General features: G+C 41.7%; 1 protein-coding gene across 2 annotated transcripts in view; it reads right to left on the bottom strand.

The window, feature by feature from the left end:
- The window catches only part of uggt2 (UDP-glucose glycoprotein glucosyltransferase 2), a 56,428-nt gene that overhangs the window by 18,746 nt on the left and 19,280 nt on the right, over positions 1-18,402 (bottom strand). For both annotated transcript variants that reach the window (XM_049593868.1, XM_049593869.1), the window contains exons 21-30: positions 17,502-17,596; positions 16,511-16,717; positions 10,586-10,717; positions 9,848-9,978; positions 8,998-9,093; positions 8,676-8,778; positions 7,779-7,858; positions 4,085-4,274; positions 3,826-3,984; positions 2,067-2,152 (exon numbers count right to left, since the gene is read on the bottom strand). In XM_049593868.1, the coding sequence (XP_049449825.1) occupies positions 2,067-2,152; positions 3,826-3,984; positions 4,085-4,274; positions 7,779-7,858; positions 8,676-8,778; positions 8,998-9,093; positions 9,848-9,978; positions 10,586-10,717; positions 16,511-16,717; positions 17,502-17,596 (1,279 nt within the window). The remainder of the gene's footprint in view (positions 1-2,066; positions 2,153-3,825; positions 3,985-4,084; positions 4,275-7,778; positions 7,859-8,675; positions 8,779-8,997; positions 9,094-9,847; positions 9,979-10,585; positions 10,718-16,510; positions 16,718-17,501; positions 17,597-18,402) is intronic.

Below are 18,402 nucleotides of genomic sequence, written 5' to 3'. Positions count from 1 at the left end.
AGATTTTTGGAGATAGTCTCAGGTAACTTCACTTCACACGCCGAGGACAGACAGCATTTAGCATTTAAAGTGAATATAAAGGTCCAGAACAATGAGCATCTAAAACCAGCCAGTGCTAAAATTTGCATCTAAGTTTTTAAACATTTCACTGTGATATAGCTGACAACCTACATTCAGGCCACTCACTGCAGTATGCATATTAATTATTGTTTACTGATAATAATGCTATCTAAATGCTTATATAATGTACTGTACATACATTATATAAGCACTTGCAGAACTACTCACAATGAGTCCATTCTCATTAATAGTGTACTTTCGTGAAATGCATTTTTCAGTGACTAAGGTTGATGCACATGTTTGAGCCATGGCAACAGAGCAAGAAAAATATACAGGAAAGGCTCCTTTCATGAAGGAGACGACAGCAGCTAATGGACGGATCCCTGACAGACAGTGAGAGCACGCACTTAAAAGCGCATACTGGGACAGCTGCCAGGGTCACACTCTGATCATATTCATTACCCTCCATCATCATTAAGAATCACCTTACCTTTATTTTATCCATCCCTACTTCCCAGCCATGCCGTATATACTGGTAGATTTAATGAGAAAGTCTGTACTGTATTGATTGCGTAACACTGGCCTTTCACTGTAATTGTTTTAGGACTGATTTGCCTGGTGGAGAATGTGTTTTGGCAGGCAGGATCTGCAGGGTCTCGTGGTTAAAAACCAGAGAGCACACTTCGGGAAGAGATGAGCAAAAGGCTATGATGCACAGCGAGTCATTACGACCCCAGTGCTTACTAAAGGCAAAAAAACTAACCTTATCACTATGATAAATGCTCCCTCCTCATTGGGCGCAAAGTGCTGCTTGTGTTTTGCCCCCTCTGCTGTCACCGATGTAACTGAGCCTTTAGGGCTTGTGTTAGAAAGCACCAGAGATCAATCTGTATCCATGCTCTGAGGAGAGGAGAGCTGGCCATCTCATTCATCGCTGTCAGGGCGAGGTGCGGTGGCAGCACGGGGTGTGGGTGGAAAAACGCAGGCTCTGGGAATGGAGAGCACGGACACTCCCCCTAGACTCTGATCGGCCACCTAACCAGAGCAGAGTGCCGCTAACCACAAGAATAATGACACTGCCAAGGTGAAAAATGACATCACCTCTTAGCTTCACCTGGAGGATTGGGGAATAAATCTTGGTTGTCTGATATGATTCCAGAGGAACCGAGGGCTGTATGTGTCCTAAATCTTATGTGAGGAGAGCCAGAGAGGACGATATCTTTGATTGTGGGGACATCTAGTATGATGCACTTTAGCCGAGCACGCAGACGCACAAACAAGGAGCCATTATTCTAACTTGATAGTGAGGGATTATTACACCTTTGTTAAGTAAAAATAATATGATGAGCTATGAGTTCCTTTAAAAAGTATGGATTTGATTAGTTCCAGATCAAACTAGGAGGCACCACAGTACATTTTAATTAAAGTAAATGTGCAAAATTAAAAGAGTACAAGGTAAGTAAATTTGTATTTTGTTCAAAAAATCTATCAAAGCCACTGAAGCACAATACTGTCTGTATTCATCCGGGGAAATTAGACAACGCCGACGCACTCTGTCTAGTATATGCAGCCTTTGACACCTACGCCGTCCTAACTAAAACACATTCTGCTGCTGATATTTTGCTGTCTGAGGTGGATGGCATGGCAGGTGACCAACTGAATCATCCCTCTACTCTGTCTTCTCTTTAATAGCACCCCTCTCCTCCTACTTGTCTCTCTCCCCTCTGTGGTGAGCAGAACTCCCTGCACTCATCAAAACCTTGAGCCGCTACAGTGTCAGCAGCTCTCTATGTTACCATAGTGATGGGTTTCATAGCTACCGGTATGAAATGGAGAGGTAGCTGAAAACAACCTTCATGCTGAGCAACTGATGAAGCCGCCTAATTAGCATCATTACCTAACTTTTTTTTTATTTTTTTTCGAAAGATATTAATGTCTGTGAGGGATGAGATGGGAAAGACAACAGCAGCAACAAAAACAGTCTGTAGACACTGGTGAATACTCACGTGAGAACCTGATAGATATCCTCTGATCTCCCTTTACGTAATCTCAGGATCCAGGCACCAGGATTGGCTTTCAGCTGGAAATAACCCTGTTGTGGTTTAAACAACAGGAGTCTGAGTATTTACTGTAAACATTTAAGTCACACTTGTTTTCTCCTCCCTGGCACCAGTTAGTTTCTGTACCAAACTTACTGCAGTTGTTAACTACTGTGCTGCCCTTCAAAGGCCAACCGCAATAACTACAATAACACTGAAACAGAAAAATGGCTTCAAAGGTTTTTGACTGTCCAGCCAAACATGTTATAGGTAGAAAAGTGGAAATACACTTATTAGACACAAAAAATGCACTTAAATTGTAGTTACTGCACTCCACCTTTATATTACCTTTAACAGCTATATAGGTAATGCAAAGGAAAAGTGTATTAAGTACAGTTTTATTACGGCTGCCCCTTGAAAGTTGGAGATCAGCTCTATACGGAGCCTATGCCATCCTGAGCATTTATACTTGTGTGGTGGTGGGTCTGTGTCACTCTGCAGTTACACCTCCAAGACACTAGTTGGCGGTGGGGTCTCTGTGAAGTGCTGTAAAGTTTAGTTTGTTCAAAACACACATTAAACACACATTAAACATGGCTTAATAGAGAATTTCAAACACAAGTACACAAATTGGCTTCACTATAACTCGCAGCATTCACAGACAAAGCATTTGTCTTTTGCTGGACACATTTTCCCCACAAACACAACAAGCTAATGTTTTTAGCACAAGCCTATGGCATTTTACATTGTATGAATTAGCCCAGTGGCTAGCGGACTTTTCCTCTACTCATATGAAGCCAGGGACAACAGCAAAATTTCACAAAGGTAACGTTACAAAATTTGGCTCCATTGCAACCCACAAGGTTCACTGACGAAACAACTGTTTTATACTGAACATGTTTTCCGAACAAATATGATATGTTAACGTTAACGAAAACCGAATCTGATTCGACAAACATAATTCTGAGTTGGGTCCAGCCCTAAATTTTAGTGTCTTATCTTTATATGTGGAAAACTGTTTTAATTTCTGCTAATTTCAATATGAATCTGTTATAATATTTTGTAAATTTTTATGATTTTTATAAAATTAGCTTCATCAGGTTTGATCTAAATTAGGATTACCTGACATGACGATTATCATCATTACTACGCTCAGGCAGAGCACAATAACCACATTTACTATTGTTTGCCCTGGGTTTTGTTTATATTTTGCAGTTACTGCAATTTTTATACCCTATTTTCTCCAGAGCAGAACAAGATTGAACTGGGAAATTTTGTCACAAGACAGAGCAGATATCCAAAGGTTTAATTTCAGTCATAACATAATTTTGACGAAAACTGTAGCTACCGCAGTTAGCTTTTGGACGGCAGTATGATGTCCACATCATATATTAGGATTGCATAATTAATCAAATTATTATTGACACTGCAATATGGCCAAGTGCAATTTTAGAATTGCAGGAGGTGCATTGTGTCACAACATACCATTATAAAGCATTGTGGTGCTACAGAGGTGCCCTGGCCTAAAAATCATATTCATATGTCATGCAGACATAAGGGTGAGAATGAAAATGTGAAAATGAAATGCAAAATTTACCATTCCACTAAAATTGCAACTGTCAAAATAATCGTAATATGACTATTTCGAATATCATGCAGCCCTATCTGCCACATCATAAGAAAACTGCCCTTGTATCTCTAGTATTGAGCAGAAAAAGCTACTGACCAGGTTAGCCATGACGATAGTGTCATACATGAGTGGGTCCCGACTCATGCCCAGGGTAAACTGCAGTCCACGGGGAGGCTGCCCAGTTGACAGATCAAAGCAGTGGCCCTCCAGCAAAAGGTGCTCCAGCTCGTACTCTGCTGTCACAACCCCGCTCACCTGGAGCGAAACCACAGAAAACAAACAGGGCATGATTAATAGAATGCACCACAGTCCTGATTAGGAGGTGTGAATGATAAGATCGCTGGTAGCAGGATACCTCCTGCAGGTGGATATTATCCAAATCATAGGGGCTGCGGACAGCCTGCACCATCCAGCTCTCTGGTGTGATCATATTAAGGGTGAGAAGGGGAGATTCTGGGAGGTCCATGAAGCGAGCAACTGGTCCTGGAGACACTGTGTCGTTGGCCAAGAAATTCACATCAGGCTCCAAGACAAAGCGGTAAAAGCTGTGAAGACAATGAAACAGAGACAGTCAAAATTTAAGTGCTTGTAATTCAAATAACTGCAAATTATAATATTTAACAACCAAGTTGAAAACTGAAAGCCCTAAAATGGAGAATATTCTACAGGACTTTTTGCCACTGAACTGAGTCAATAATTCCTACAAACGCACTGTCCTCTTGAGCAAGCACTAAAACGATGACATGTTGTGCAATAGTCTCCTTTCTAGGACGAGAGAGATGGGCTCTGTTGTGACAGCTGGGTGTGTACAATCTCCTCAAAGTGAGGAATCTAATACTATTACTGCCAGTTTTCCTGCTCAGCCAATAACACAAATATGTGCAGTAGTGTGTGCACCAAAATTGTTCCCTTTCTTCGTTATTACTCAGAGCTGTCACAGAGGCTAGCTCTGGGCTAATCTTTATGCTAATTGCTTTTCTTCAGTGCGCCCTCTGACACAGAGGAGTCATGAGTGTAGGTAACCTGGCAGATGATAAACATTACCAATGCTAATTCTTTTTTTATTTTGAATGCCTTCTTATTCTCAAAGGTAGACCATCACATTTCTTATTCACAGGGAGAATTCTCAAAAGTTAATTCCCGCCACTGCAGCCTTGTTTCTGTGGACTAGGGCAGAGCAGATGGGCTGCTGACTCCGGAGATGGGATTGGAGCTGCTATGGCAGCACAGGAAAGTGGCAAAGAAAAGGTTGTAGCTGAGAAAGAGAAACCCAGGACACCAGGGGAAACACAGTCTTCATTCAACTGGTTGCAATTTGTGGGATGACCAATACTCCTCAACAAGAAAAATCAGCAAAGACGAGCAGCTCTGTGGTCTCTGCTGAAGTGTTACCACTGTGAGCAGTATAACAGTGAATAAAACAAACGCAGAATGGGATTCATGTGTGGTCACTAACAGCAGTATCTCCAGGGGTGGACTATAGGCTTACCAAGCTTATGGCTCTACAAGGGACATCATGCAGGGAAGCTGTAACTTTATGGTTACAAACTTGTCTGCTGCTCTCCCCCTAATGATCTGCTCACATCTGCTGAGCTGGCTGCCATTATCTACTTTCTTTTTTTAATTCACTGGTATATAATTATCACAGCTTCAGGCAGGCGGGTCAGAAAGTGACAAAGCAGCATTCTGAGTAAGTTATTAATAACGTATGAAAACATAATGTGCAATAGTCCACCTTCCACCTTCTCTTTCCCTCTATCTGTTTGTCTCTTTCAAACACAAACACAGTGGCACAGTGCTTAGTCCTTATCTCAGTCGTGATAATTATGTTACTCTATTACATAAAGTTAGCAGTTTGCAAGTTAGTTGATTTCCAACCCCTCTCAAAGATATCAACGTCCATCCTGATGTTTCTCTGTGGACATCGTCATGTGCCAGTTCAATAGTTTTTTGATTGCATTCATGTCAGTTTCATTCAAGTGTTGGAGATATCGGCCATAGAGATGTCTGCCTTCTCTCTTTCCAGACATCATGATCTGACTCTTGTTTCGGAAATCATGACCCGGTTCCTCAAAATAATCCAGAGGCCTTGTGGTAAGCAGTTTCCTGTAGGAACTAGGGCTTACAAGCGATTAAAAACATTTATCTAATTAATTCATTTCAATTAATTGCATACATCAACTTTTGCTGTGAACTGTAAAATTTTTAACATTTAAGTTAAAATGAATTTTGGCAGATGAGTCACAGTAAAGCTGCTCGATTTTTGGACACAATTGTTCTCCTGTCCTCTACCACAGAAACTGTCCTGCAGTCCATTGCAATCTTTTGCAAGGGAGTTAGTCGCTCACAAGTGGACTTACTCAGTTTGAACGCCTGGTCGAGTGCAGCTTGACGAGGCTGGCTGCTAGCGGTAGCATCAGAGGCTGTGCTAGCTCGGACCTCCGAGTTCGCTGCTAAATGTTTTGTGTGTTGAGGTGATATTTCAGGCTTGCAGCCCTCCAAAGGTATGAAATTTCCTTACTGCAGAAGTTGCAGAGAACAGTGCTCCTATCAACATTTCCATCTTGACGTTTTTAAAATGTAAATGTTCTATTAACGGGGGCAAGCAGCGTCGTCTCGTCTGCCTCCATTATGTGACAATATTACTGTGGCCTTTAACGACGCACCAGGTTAAAGGGCACCACTGAATGCAATTAATCTGTGCAATTTTTTTAACATATTATTTTTTCTGTGATTAATTAATCAAAATTAACTCATTATTCAGAAAGCCCTCGTAGGAGCTATTTTCTTTCTACCTGCCAACTGTATCACAGCACTGAAGGAAGCGTGCAAATCACAGACGAGAGGCTTATGCTCATGACAGCCCAAGATGTAAATATTAATGGCGTCCTCCTCTACTGAGCTGTAACCAGTGGTGATTGGTGAGCTGGCAGTAGATGCACACTTTATTTTGTGCGTTGCTACAGTCTGCAATTGTAGTTTGGTAGGAAGTAATAGCTCATACATGAAATTGCTTACAAGGTCTGTGGATTATCTTGAGTAACCAGGTCATGATTTTTGGAAAGGGACATTGCTGTTGAGATTTTCAATTGTGTTTTTTGACGCTTTCAGCACCACAAGCTGAGTGCCACCTAGTTCCTTTATATTTGAGAGAAAGCAGACATCTCTATGACGAATGAAATGACCCTTTAACAAATACTGACTTGCCAGTTGTTCAGAATTTTAGCTCTTAATAGTCTGCTCTTTGCCCTCGTGCTTCCATTTTAGTGATTAAACATGAGGACAGTACTTTAAAAAAAGCAACCAGCAACACAAAACATGCCGGTTACAAATAACATCAAATGTGTCTACGTTGTGAGACACTTAACAAGTGGCAGCCTGGCTGCAGACATCCAACTAATCTGTCTCTCATGTGAAAATGTCATGTAGCCATTTGTGTCAATTACAGGCAATTGTCACTCAGGAGGACAGGAAGTGTGATGGGCTCAGGCGGGGGGTGGGGGCTTATGAGTGACTCGCGAGGGAAGTGTTATTTCCATCAACTCAATCCCAGCTGGTCTCTGACAGAGGTCAGTAAAGGTCATAGAGTAAATTGTCCCTCCAAAGTGAGAGTAAACTTCCTGGAAAAGTCATTTGGTACTGATAAAAACAAACAAACATTGAGCTATTTCAATATACTACCTCTACAAATGGCTGAGCCCATTATGGAACAAATTAAAAAAGAAAACACCCCAAATTACATGATGACTAACACTCACTCAGTGGTGTAAATGTTAATGGACAATTTAAACCTTTCATTTGCTTTTTTTAATCATTTTGTTGTTTTTACAGCATGTCTTGAACCGCAACAATGCAAGCTGTAAGCAATTTGCCCAGAGATGCAAGGGGAGGCCCAAAGCAATAAGGTGGTGTTATTAAGCAGATTGCATCTGTGCAGTATAATCTTACAAAGGGAAGGAGCACGGCAGAGATGCTAAGTCTGCAGCGGTCAGAGGATACACAAACAAGCCAAACAGGAAAATTTAATTACTGCTGGAGCTGGAGCTTACCTCTTGAGAGGCATCTCGGACAACTTGGCCCTGCAATTCATAAACACCTGCAGTCTCACATTGACCACTTGACTGAGCACCTGCAAGAGTCACAGCAGAAAACACACAGTTATAGAAGAGAGGCGCAAAGTAGAGCCTGGTCCAGCAGAGAGATACAAGACACGAGCCTTTTGCTGAACAAAAGGATCAAAGGCATCTTAAAGTTTCAAGCCAATTACTCTCACTATACTTTAATATAAGAGGTTCTCAAATGGTAAAGCACATACATCCTTACATAACCTTTTTTCATTATCTAACAGTGATAAAAAAAAAAAATAATGAGCCAGTAGTTACAAGCACATTGGGATGCCTTCCTTAAAACCAGCTGTGATGCTGATATGCTGGCATCATATTTTCCACTGCATACTGCAGTACACTACTGAAAGGTGTACACTGCAAACAACAGCTACTGAAGGTGGCTGTCTGACTGGCTGTCTGTAAAGGCATGGTGAGTCATATTTTCATATTCACCCAAGTCAGATTCTTCACCGCAGCGATCCTCCTGAAAGATGCATCATACGGCTAATGTAATTCAGTGAAACTAAGCCCACTGAGGAAACTGCTTCTAAATAACCTTAAATTAATAAGCATACTTGTTTGAGCTAACAAAGACTGGGACTTTTTTTATTTTCCTGATCGAATTTACTGACTCTAAATGCTTTTCAGGGGTTGAAAAATAATCATAGCATCATGAGAGTATAGAAAAAAAAGAAAATTTCTATCTGAGCTTTTGCACCTTGGCAAGCTTTGTGTTTCTGTACCCTTCCTTTCAGCCAAAGTGATTTTAAAGTGTCCCTGCTGTATTTGGAATCGATGGAGAAAAGAGGCGAAGAATACGAGGGGAAGAATACGGCTTACAATCAGTAGAGGGGACATCTTCTGTGCCTCCCTAGTGAGCGGGTCAACGATGGCCACAACATCATAGAACACCTCGTTTTCACGCGGGGAGAGATGGAGCACGCTGAGGAGGAGAACAGCACACCAAAGCGGATTCAGCAACACAAGGTTATACAACCCTTATTCAGCAGAACTGCAAATCAAAAGATTTGCTTTTCTGCACTGCTTGAAATGATGGTGTAGCAATTTTTAGATCCATTATAACAAAAGGAGAGTAAACACTTTGCTGTGAGATGGCGGAGCCAATAGGACAGTAAACAGAGCGGAAAAAAATGTTGCCCACCTGTGGCTGTCTTTGATAAACTGGACGTCCCTCCTGACCTCTCCTTTGGGGGCTGCAGTTAGGAGGGCATCAACTTTCATGATTAAGTCACTGGCGCTGAGGGAACAGAGGTGTAGCAGGGTCAGTCCATCATTTATTAATGCAACGATTCAGGAGAGATGTCAGACAATCGGAGCTCACGTAATGTGATGTCAAGCTGTTAACAAGGTAGGCTCATAAATCAATTAACGGAATACATCACCCACAGAATGACCATTTGAATATCAATTACTCTCTGCATGCTACCTTGAATTAATGATGAAAACTTCTTTCTCGCAGGCCTCCACTGTGAACGGAGGCAAAAAAAAAAAGAAAAGAGGCAAAAGAGGAAGTAAACAAGTGCATTTTTGTACTCAAATTTTAAAATATAAAATGCCTCCGCTTACGAATAGTAGCTTGCCTTGAGTGTGCCAGAGCAGCTTTCAAACTATTCATCCATTGTGATTTCAATGAGAACCGTGTTTTGGGAAGTACTGAGAAGACAACTAGATAAATGAGACTTTGGTTATACTGCACGAGTTGTGGAAGAGTTTGTACACAGCTGTGTTGATTTCGTTTTGCTGTTGTTAAATGCAGACTCCTTTGACTTTTCTTCATGAACAATGTTTGCCTGTTTTGGATTCTCTGTTTACAGCGGAGGAATGGAAGAAAAACGGTATAAATTAAGGTAACAATGAGTAATTGATATATAAATGTTCATGGAGTGAGACATTAAGTTTGTTTGTTTTTTTTTTTCAGACAAAACGTAACAGAAAACAAGAAAGAGGAAGATTTTCTCACACAACAAGACAGAAAAAAAATATAAACATACTGCTTTGGCTTCATCCCCATCTGTTTAACTTTGGCTTTGACTTTCTCTGCAGAACCGCTCAGTGTAATCTTCTCCAGCAGGTGGAAATCCTCCACAGTGAATTCTTCCTGCTCTTCAAATGGACCGAGGATCTGACACGAAGACAATAACGCAGTCGGATCACGACTTTTCCAATTCTTATCTCGGCATGTATTATTTACCACTTGCCAAGGGGGGTGTTAAATGTAATGTGATTGTAGCACAGTGTTTTATCCACTTAAAGTCATGGTATTCAGTGACAGTGCCTGTGTTTTCATCCTTTCTATTTTGGGAGTCCTGCCACTGCAGCAGCAGAGGAATGTAAAATGATATTAATTGTTACTGCCATCTCAGAGGCTGGCCTCTTCATCCGTGGCTGTCAGCATCACTGCTGCTGAGACATCAGTCATCAGCTCGGTACACACATGCAGTCAGCACATACAGACACTCGCACAGACACAAACGCACAGTGCAGTTTGTGCCACCTGTGACCTTTGAGAAACATTCGTGCTGATTTGACAGTACCAAGGTAACACAAGAGGGAAAATCTTCCAAAGCGCAGCAGCTTAGAGCATCCTACTCCACTGTACCAAACAATAGCTGCAACATTTAACCAGTGCTTTATCTTCTGAAAGAAATAATGTGGTCTTTTCAGCTCTTTATGCAGAAATCTATGGATCGATATAAGATGCTAACTGAGCTTAGTCGAAGTCCACTCACCCTGCCGTTGCTGATGACTGCCCGTTGTCCAGGGCTCAGTTTCAGAACTTCTCGACAAAACAGCTGCTGACTACGAATAAAATCCACTTCCAGCGTGTTGAACTTTTTCTCAAATGCATCTTCGTCCATGCCCTAGAACAAAATAACCAAAGTTTGTTAGGATGTTGGATAAATTCATCGTATTGTTGGCTCACATTTGAATTTGTATTGCACGATCCAATAGACCTTTCTCCCTTTACAGCCTGTCCAAAACTAAATCTGAGTGATGCATTGGCATAAAAAATGATGTATGTGAGGCAACAAAAAAAAAAAGATTCACAACATCATCGATGCTTGCAATCACTGCAGTTTTCAAACATGAAATATTTCAGCCGGAGCACCGAGCTGTCAGAAATGCACATGCGTGAAAATGAGATTAATCAATTTGTAATTAATATAACAAACTCTTAATTAAGCCTCGGCCATTTTTGTCTATAACAAATTAGGTGTGGGAGTGTGTAGGGCAGAGTCAGGTTATTAGTTTCTCCAACATCTCTCCTCAGGAGAACAGGTGAAATACCAATAATGTCAGCACAATCCAGTCAGCAAGTCTGTCTGGCAGCCAATAATAAACTCATATCCCTTGACTCTGGGTCTCAACTCACACAGCCACCTCCTACCCATCATTCCATTGCTATTTCCAGCCCATTCTCTCCCCATTGTTTCAGGCTGGTATAATTGAAGGGCAGTTTGTTATGGTGTGTCCCAAATGTAACCTGGTGCTGTATGACTTATTCCTGATGGAAGAGATGGGAGCTCTCCTGTCAGCTGATTTGTTGATTAGCACCTGAGATTTTTTTTTTCTTTGTGTGTGTGTGTGTGTGTGTGTGTGTGTGTGTGTGTGTGTTTAATGCTGTGTGGGTGGATACTGCACACTACAGCATGGAGAACACAAGTGGCTGTAGACTGCTTACAGCAGCAGAGTGATGGTCAGGCTTGGCTGAACACACGTTGGCTTACAGAGCCGTGAACGGTGAGCAGGGCCTCGGCTATTCATCAGGTCCTGGAGACCAGGTATCCACCAGCGCTTTTAAGTTAAAGATTCAGCGTGTGGAGCCCGCCTCGTGCCGGCCCCTGTGACAGATCAAGTGGAACTGACAGTGAGTAGGCTGCTTGCCTTGGCATCCACAGGCTGTGGAGCATCATGCGTGCTCTAAATGTATTCTGTTAGCTGATGTTCAGAAGGGGAAGGAGAAGATGGGCTCATCAATCACCATTTTCCCCAACTGTGCACTTGAATCAAGAAAGCACTGAAAGACAAGTCTCTGCAAGTGGCTGTATCCAACCTTTGTTTGCCTTGTTTTTGCCATTATGCTCATCAGATCTGCCTAAAATGTTACAAGTGATATTAATATCGAATAACATCCTCCTAATTTACGAGAGATACATTTCACGGATACACCTCTTACTAATACAGTCAAGTGGGGCGACCTAAAATCAAATTAACATTCAAAGAATCAAACCCAAGAAAATGTATTTCTTATTTTTTGACACAGTAACATTCACAATGTAGTCCTGTATATCTCTTAGGGCAGTGGCTCCCAACCGGTGGGTCGCGGGTCCATTCTGAGGTCCCGTTTATACGACAACGATTTCAACTGAAAACGGAAAACTTTAGTTGCGTTTTGGTTGATTGTTTACACGATAGTGGCATTTAAGTGGCGCAACGTTTTGAAAACGGGTTCCAGAGAGGAACTTTTTGGAAACGGCACCTTCTCCATTGTCGTGTAAACTTGCAATATGCAGTTCCCCTGAAAACGGAGACTTTTCGCACATGCGCATTGCGGTTCCAGTCACTAGGCATGCGTGAGAAAGTCGACCATCACAACAACAATGGTGGACTCCCGTGCTCCGTTTGTGCTGCTCACCGTATTGAATTTATCAACGCTTCTCCAGCAAAGTGTAGATTTACTGTAGCAACTCCACCTCGTCGTCCGTCCAGACAAATGTTTTTGTGGTTGCCATTTTGTTTGTTATACATCGCCGCTCTGTAGAAGGAAGTGCATGTGCGCAGGCGCGTGTTGTTTCATTGCAAAGTCACACCGCCAGCTACTGGCCTGGAAAGTATACTGCAGCGTTTCTGGTCATTTATGCGGTCTGCAAAACTTGTTGTCGCAACACGGAACTTTTTTCAAAACAAAAATGAGAAACGATTCCGTTTTCAGCGGATAGTTTTCATGTAAACATGGCATGAATGGTGCGCAAGTGACTCGCAAACATGTCAAGTTTGTAAAAAACACACTTTGTTTTGAATTACAGTGAATTAGTGGCACAAGCTTTTATTTTGAAGTGCTGTTTCCTGTTGTAGAGTGAGTGAGTAACAGAGACAGAAAACTAGCTTGACGACATGGCCAAACACAAGTATGATGCTAAATATATAAAACTTTGTGGATCCTGAACACAGACTAAGGTCAAATCTGGACCCTGTGGCTGGACCAGTTGGGAACCACTGTCTTAGGGTTTAGTCTGGCTCACAGGATGTAGACTGTAGGTATAACGCCTGTCACTGGCTGTCTATCTCAGACAGTAAAACACTTTCTGTGTGTTACTTGAAACTGGTCTCGTACAGCCAGACCTATATCCACATCATTTAAGCACTGTGCGTTAAACAACCGCAACTTCCGAGCTAGCAGCTTACACTGTAAAAATGTCTTCCAATGATTTATGCAACTGGTTTAAAGAATTACAAACAACCTTGAGTGTTTTTCCCTTAGTGCAGTGATAGCTTCAGTCAGACCCTTCTCCAGCACGAGATATGTCTGGCTATGAGAGACCAGGGGTTGGACGATATGACGATATATACCATAAAGCAATAAATTTATCAGCTGTTAGAGCTTTTGACAGACTGTTTATATTTAGGCAGCTATCCCTTTAATATCTCCAGTTGTATTAGTCCCTGGCAGGCAGTGTTGCAAATCAGTGAGCAGGACTGTTTTATGGCAGCATTGGATTTATAGGATTTTGCAGCACTGTGATGAAGCACCTCAGGTTATGTACTCCTCACACTGGTTTAGCCTAAAAGAGACATTTCCATCTGGTTATTTTACGTCTAAATGTTTTACTGAATCTACAGAAAATTAATCATACCTCAATATATGCCAATACCATAACATAAAACTACAGATACCATGACAGACGATGTTTCCATATCGCTATTGCCTAATACTATAAAATAGTTAATATCTTTACTTTGCTGGCCGTGGGTCTTCTAACAAATTCCTGTCATGCCAGAGAAAACAAGATATTCACCACCTCAGCTCAAAGGCATTTATGTGTTTAACGCAGCAGAAAATAAATTGTAATTTTCTAATCAGCTGCGACTGCTGGCATCAGAAAATTTCTATGTTTACCGCTTGTGTTGACATATTCCAGCTAATTGTGTTGGCAGGTAGGAGTTATCTAATTCCCACATATCCTAATTGTAATGATGATCATGTAAACTGCTTCGTTCCATCAGTCAGGAGGCAGAGCACACGTGCTACAAACCCAAAATGAATGCCACATCTTAGTTATGCCACTTGCTAATTAGTTCACACAGGTTAAAAACATTACGCTAACACCGCAATATGCTCATGTTTCAGAGCATCAGTAACAGCACAGTTGTCTGCTTCTGCAACCAGTCAAGTTGCAGTTTACACCCATGCCTGTTCAGACTCATATAATATATGTAGTGAAGATTTTGAAGGAATCTAATAAAAGGTATTGTGTATTTTTAGGTGAAATTAGAGTTAACACTACAGTAACATGTTTGATTACACTGAATAACTTACAGTGAGAAACATGGGGCTTCACTTACAGACTATTTTTACAGCTGACTGTTGGAGAGCTTCATCACGTGGTGCAAAGACAATCACCTAAAGCTCAATATCAGCCAAACCAATGAGCTTGTGATGGACTACCAGAGGGAGCAGGATGGATCAGAAAGCTGTAGCCATGACAGTAGACAATGCTTTAAATATGAATGTTGCTGCAAAGAAGCAACAAATTCTAAAACATAGATGTTTTAGGGCACATTCACACCAGGACAGTCCGGGGGACTCTGTTCAATTGGATGGGGATTGCCAAAGGATTTTACACTTCCATTTGGTTCACTTTCACACTGCACTTTTTCAAGTGGACCAAACCGCCTGGACAAGACTTTGTCTTTTTTACCTCTGCTTCTCCCGATTCACACTGTTGGCTTTGTTTTATTTTCTACCCAAAATGCACTGCGCTCTACGTCACTTCCTCTCTTTTGTTCACTTCCTCTGTTTGGTTCGCTAGATAGTCCGTTTGCATTTCCTACTGTAAGCAAACCGCACCAGGGTTCACTTGCAAGTGAGCCAAGACCCCCAGTTTTCAAGCAGATCAGAATTTGCTTGTTTGGTCTGCACCACAGTTCGAATGAGCGTTCACACCACTCCAAACAAACTGAACTATCCATGGAAGTGGACCAGAAACAACCACTGACCAGGAAGAAAAAAAGCATGAGGAATAAGAAAACCCGGATCATTGGGGCATTGGTGGCTTAGTGGATGGAGCAGGCGCCCCATGTGCAGGGCTGTTGCCGCAGCGGCCCGGGTTCGGGTCCGGCCCATGACCCTTTGCTGCATGTCGCTGCCTCTCTCTCTCCCCCTTTCAAGCTGGACTGTCCTGTCAATTAAAGGCTACAAAAATATAAAGAAAAATAGATTAAAAAAAAAAAAAAAAAAGAAAGAAAGAAAGAAAACCCGGATCATCAATTGGCCAGGACCGAAAAACGGAAATTCATGCCCTCCAGCCGGTTTGGTCACCACAAAAACAATACAACAACACCAAATTCATGCTACTCCGCGTCTGCCCACGAGACATTTTCCAACTTTTTCTTTTTTACCTCTGCTTCTCCCGGTTCACGTTGTTGACTTTGTTTTTTTTTTTTTTCTACCCAAAATGCAATGCGCTTTACATCACTTCTTCTCCTTGGTTCACATCCTCTCTTTGGTTCTCTGGATAGTCCATTTGCATTTCTCACTGTAAGCAAACCACACCAGGGTTCACTTGCAAGTGAACCGAGACTCCCAGTTACCAAGCGTACACACCACTCCAAACAAACTGAACTATCCGTGGAAGTTGACCAGGGTTTGTTTAAAGTGGACCAAATAGCACCAGTGTGAATGCGTCTTCACACACATCTTCAACCCGACAGCACAGAGGGTCTATACAGTCAGGACAGTTTCAAGGTTGACACCCAAGATCAGCGTCACCAATTCAGTATCTGACGAAATGTCTCCTCTTCTGTTCCTGAGTTATGGCGTTAAGATAACGGCCAGAAAAGGGTTTTTGCATAACATTATGATGTGTCTGTGAAGCTGACCTTTGACCTTTTGGACGGAAAATGTCCTCATTTTATTTCATCCTGTTAGACATTTGTATGTTCAAGTTCATCCTTGAGTCCAAGTGGATGTTTGTGCCAAATTTGAAGGAATTCCCTCAAGCTGTTACTGAGATATCGGGTTCCAGAGAGCTGGAAGGACAACCCGAAAACATAACGCCTCCGGACACGGCTGTCACCAGCGCCAAATTGGATCTTTCAGAAATTTCATGCTACAGACACATGTTCGTCAGTATATAATAAGCTTTGAAGTTGTCACTGTCAGTGTAAAGCAGCCTTTAGGGCAGGCAAATGAGCAAAATGGATGTCACATAACAAAAATGACAAGTCAAAACGTTGTCTAGTCTCATATGCCAATGTAAGCAAATCAATATATTGCAAAGCTGTATCTAATACTCTTTGATATAATGGCAGAAAATACAGAATCTAGACTAAATTGCTTCCATTTGCTTGAAATCTAAAAAATGTAAATCAGCTTTTGGGAATCTGATTATCTCTGATATGACAAAAAAACACAACTGCATTGCCTCCCTTACCTGCATTAGTAAGTCTTTCATCTTGGTCCCTTGCTGGAGGAGCTGGCTGCTCTGCTCTTTCAGGAGTTTCTGCACAAACTCTGCCGCAGCCTTATTCTTCTGTGTGAGGAGCGAGGCCCAGATAGCCCTGTACAGCACAGTGTTATCTTCGCTGGGCTTTCCACTGGGGTTATCTATCACCCCCACGCGCACTCCAGGGCTGGCCTTCTGCTCGCACACACACGCACACACACACAAACGGAGCAGTGATATAATTCACACAAATATCACACATTCTCATATTTCCACAGACCGCAGGTGTCACTGACGGAGAGCACTGGGAGGAGAGAGTGTTGATTGCTTGAAAGTAACAGTAAATGTTCCTCCTATTCTGCTCATTCTACTTGCAAGCAATCTATTTTTCATTACAAATACCAAATGCCTACTTGCTGCATCACACTTAGTTCATCTGTAGTATATCAACAGTGAACGTTTCATCTTAGAGGCATCTGTACTGGTGCTTTTTAGGAGGGTACACATGCAGAAAAATCATTCTCAGAGTATGCTTACTTAGTTTTAGTTCGCATAGGCTTGCCCTTATAATCAGTAAAAAGGAATTTAAATGTGCTCCATCTCTTTTGCTTGTATGCGGATATAGATTGACAGTTATGTAGGTGCAGGAACAGCAGCTGCAAGATTTGTGTCAAAGACAGGCCGGTGTGAAAAATGTTATCGATTGAGTCAACATTCATTCCCTCCAAGAATTTAAGGCTTGAGGTATATTGTCAAGACTTCATCTAAAAAAAAAATCTTGCACTGGTCTTGGGATTCTCGATTAATTTCACAAAAACAATGACTGTATTTATGCTTTTAACACATAATCATCAACAACAACAACACACCGAAACACAACATATATGTCAATTTATAGATCATGCCATCCAAAGTGTTACACTTATAGAAAGTGAGTGACAGGTTGAAAGAATGGGGACAGAGAGAAGGTGATACTCACCACGTGTTTCAGAGCACTGAGCAACAGTTTCCTTCCTGAGACCTTCTCAAAATCTCCAGCTACCCACATGGTCACAGCACTCATCCCATCCTCATCTAAGGTAAAACAGCAATCACTCTGTCATACTTTAAATTCCACATATTCACCACAGTTTTATGTTACAATACATTCCATCCTGCTGTTTGCAATAATTTCATGACGTTTGCATGATAAACTGTGATAATAATGAAAGTACCAGCAGAGGGCAAATGTATCCAATCTTGATGTGAATGTAAATGCTTACGTGGCATTTAGCAAGAGCTGCTAATCCTTTAAAAGGGTTAGCTCATGCTTACGCACTGATGAGAATTAGATGAAAGTGAGAAGGAAAATTAGGTACAGTTGTTACAGAGAATGTTCAATTTGTGTGTAAGTAATCTCTATGAACAGATATCTGCACATGTATGTAGATTATGTAGGCAACGGGTCAAGATTTTGGTATCGGAGGCATTCTGGTCTCCATCTGTAGTCCAGTTTTAGTCCAAGAAGTCAGTGGCCATGCACATTTGCTTTGGTTGCATGCAGATAAACAGTTAGCGTGGAGAGCAAAAGAAGGGGAAAGCATTCACCAAAATGCAATCTTGAAATCCAACAGCTATTGTCTGGCAACAATTTAGCGTTTAGAGGTTTTAGAGATTAATAGGACTGTAAGCAATGACCATGGAAGAAGAAGTCTTGGCCCTGATATCAGCTACACGTTATTAGGGATGAAACGGTTAGTGTCTCAATGTCAGTATGCAGTAAATCTTAAGTTACTCATACTGTTTCAACATTGTAATTATCATTAAAACCGTATTTGATGCATCAACCAATGTTAGAAACAGTCTCCCAGATGCAGGTCTGCGGCAAAGCTTGCAACGTG

The sequence above is a fragment of the Epinephelus fuscoguttatus genome, linkage group LG13, assembly GCF_011397635.1.
Source record: "Epinephelus fuscoguttatus linkage group LG13, E.fuscoguttatus.final_Chr_v1".
In the NCBI taxonomy this organism is placed as follows: Eukaryota; Metazoa; Chordata; class Actinopteri; order Perciformes; family Serranidae; genus Epinephelus; species Epinephelus fuscoguttatus.
The sequence above is the reverse complement of the archived record's forward strand: the minus strand, read 5'-3'. Positions and strand labels throughout refer to the sequence as shown.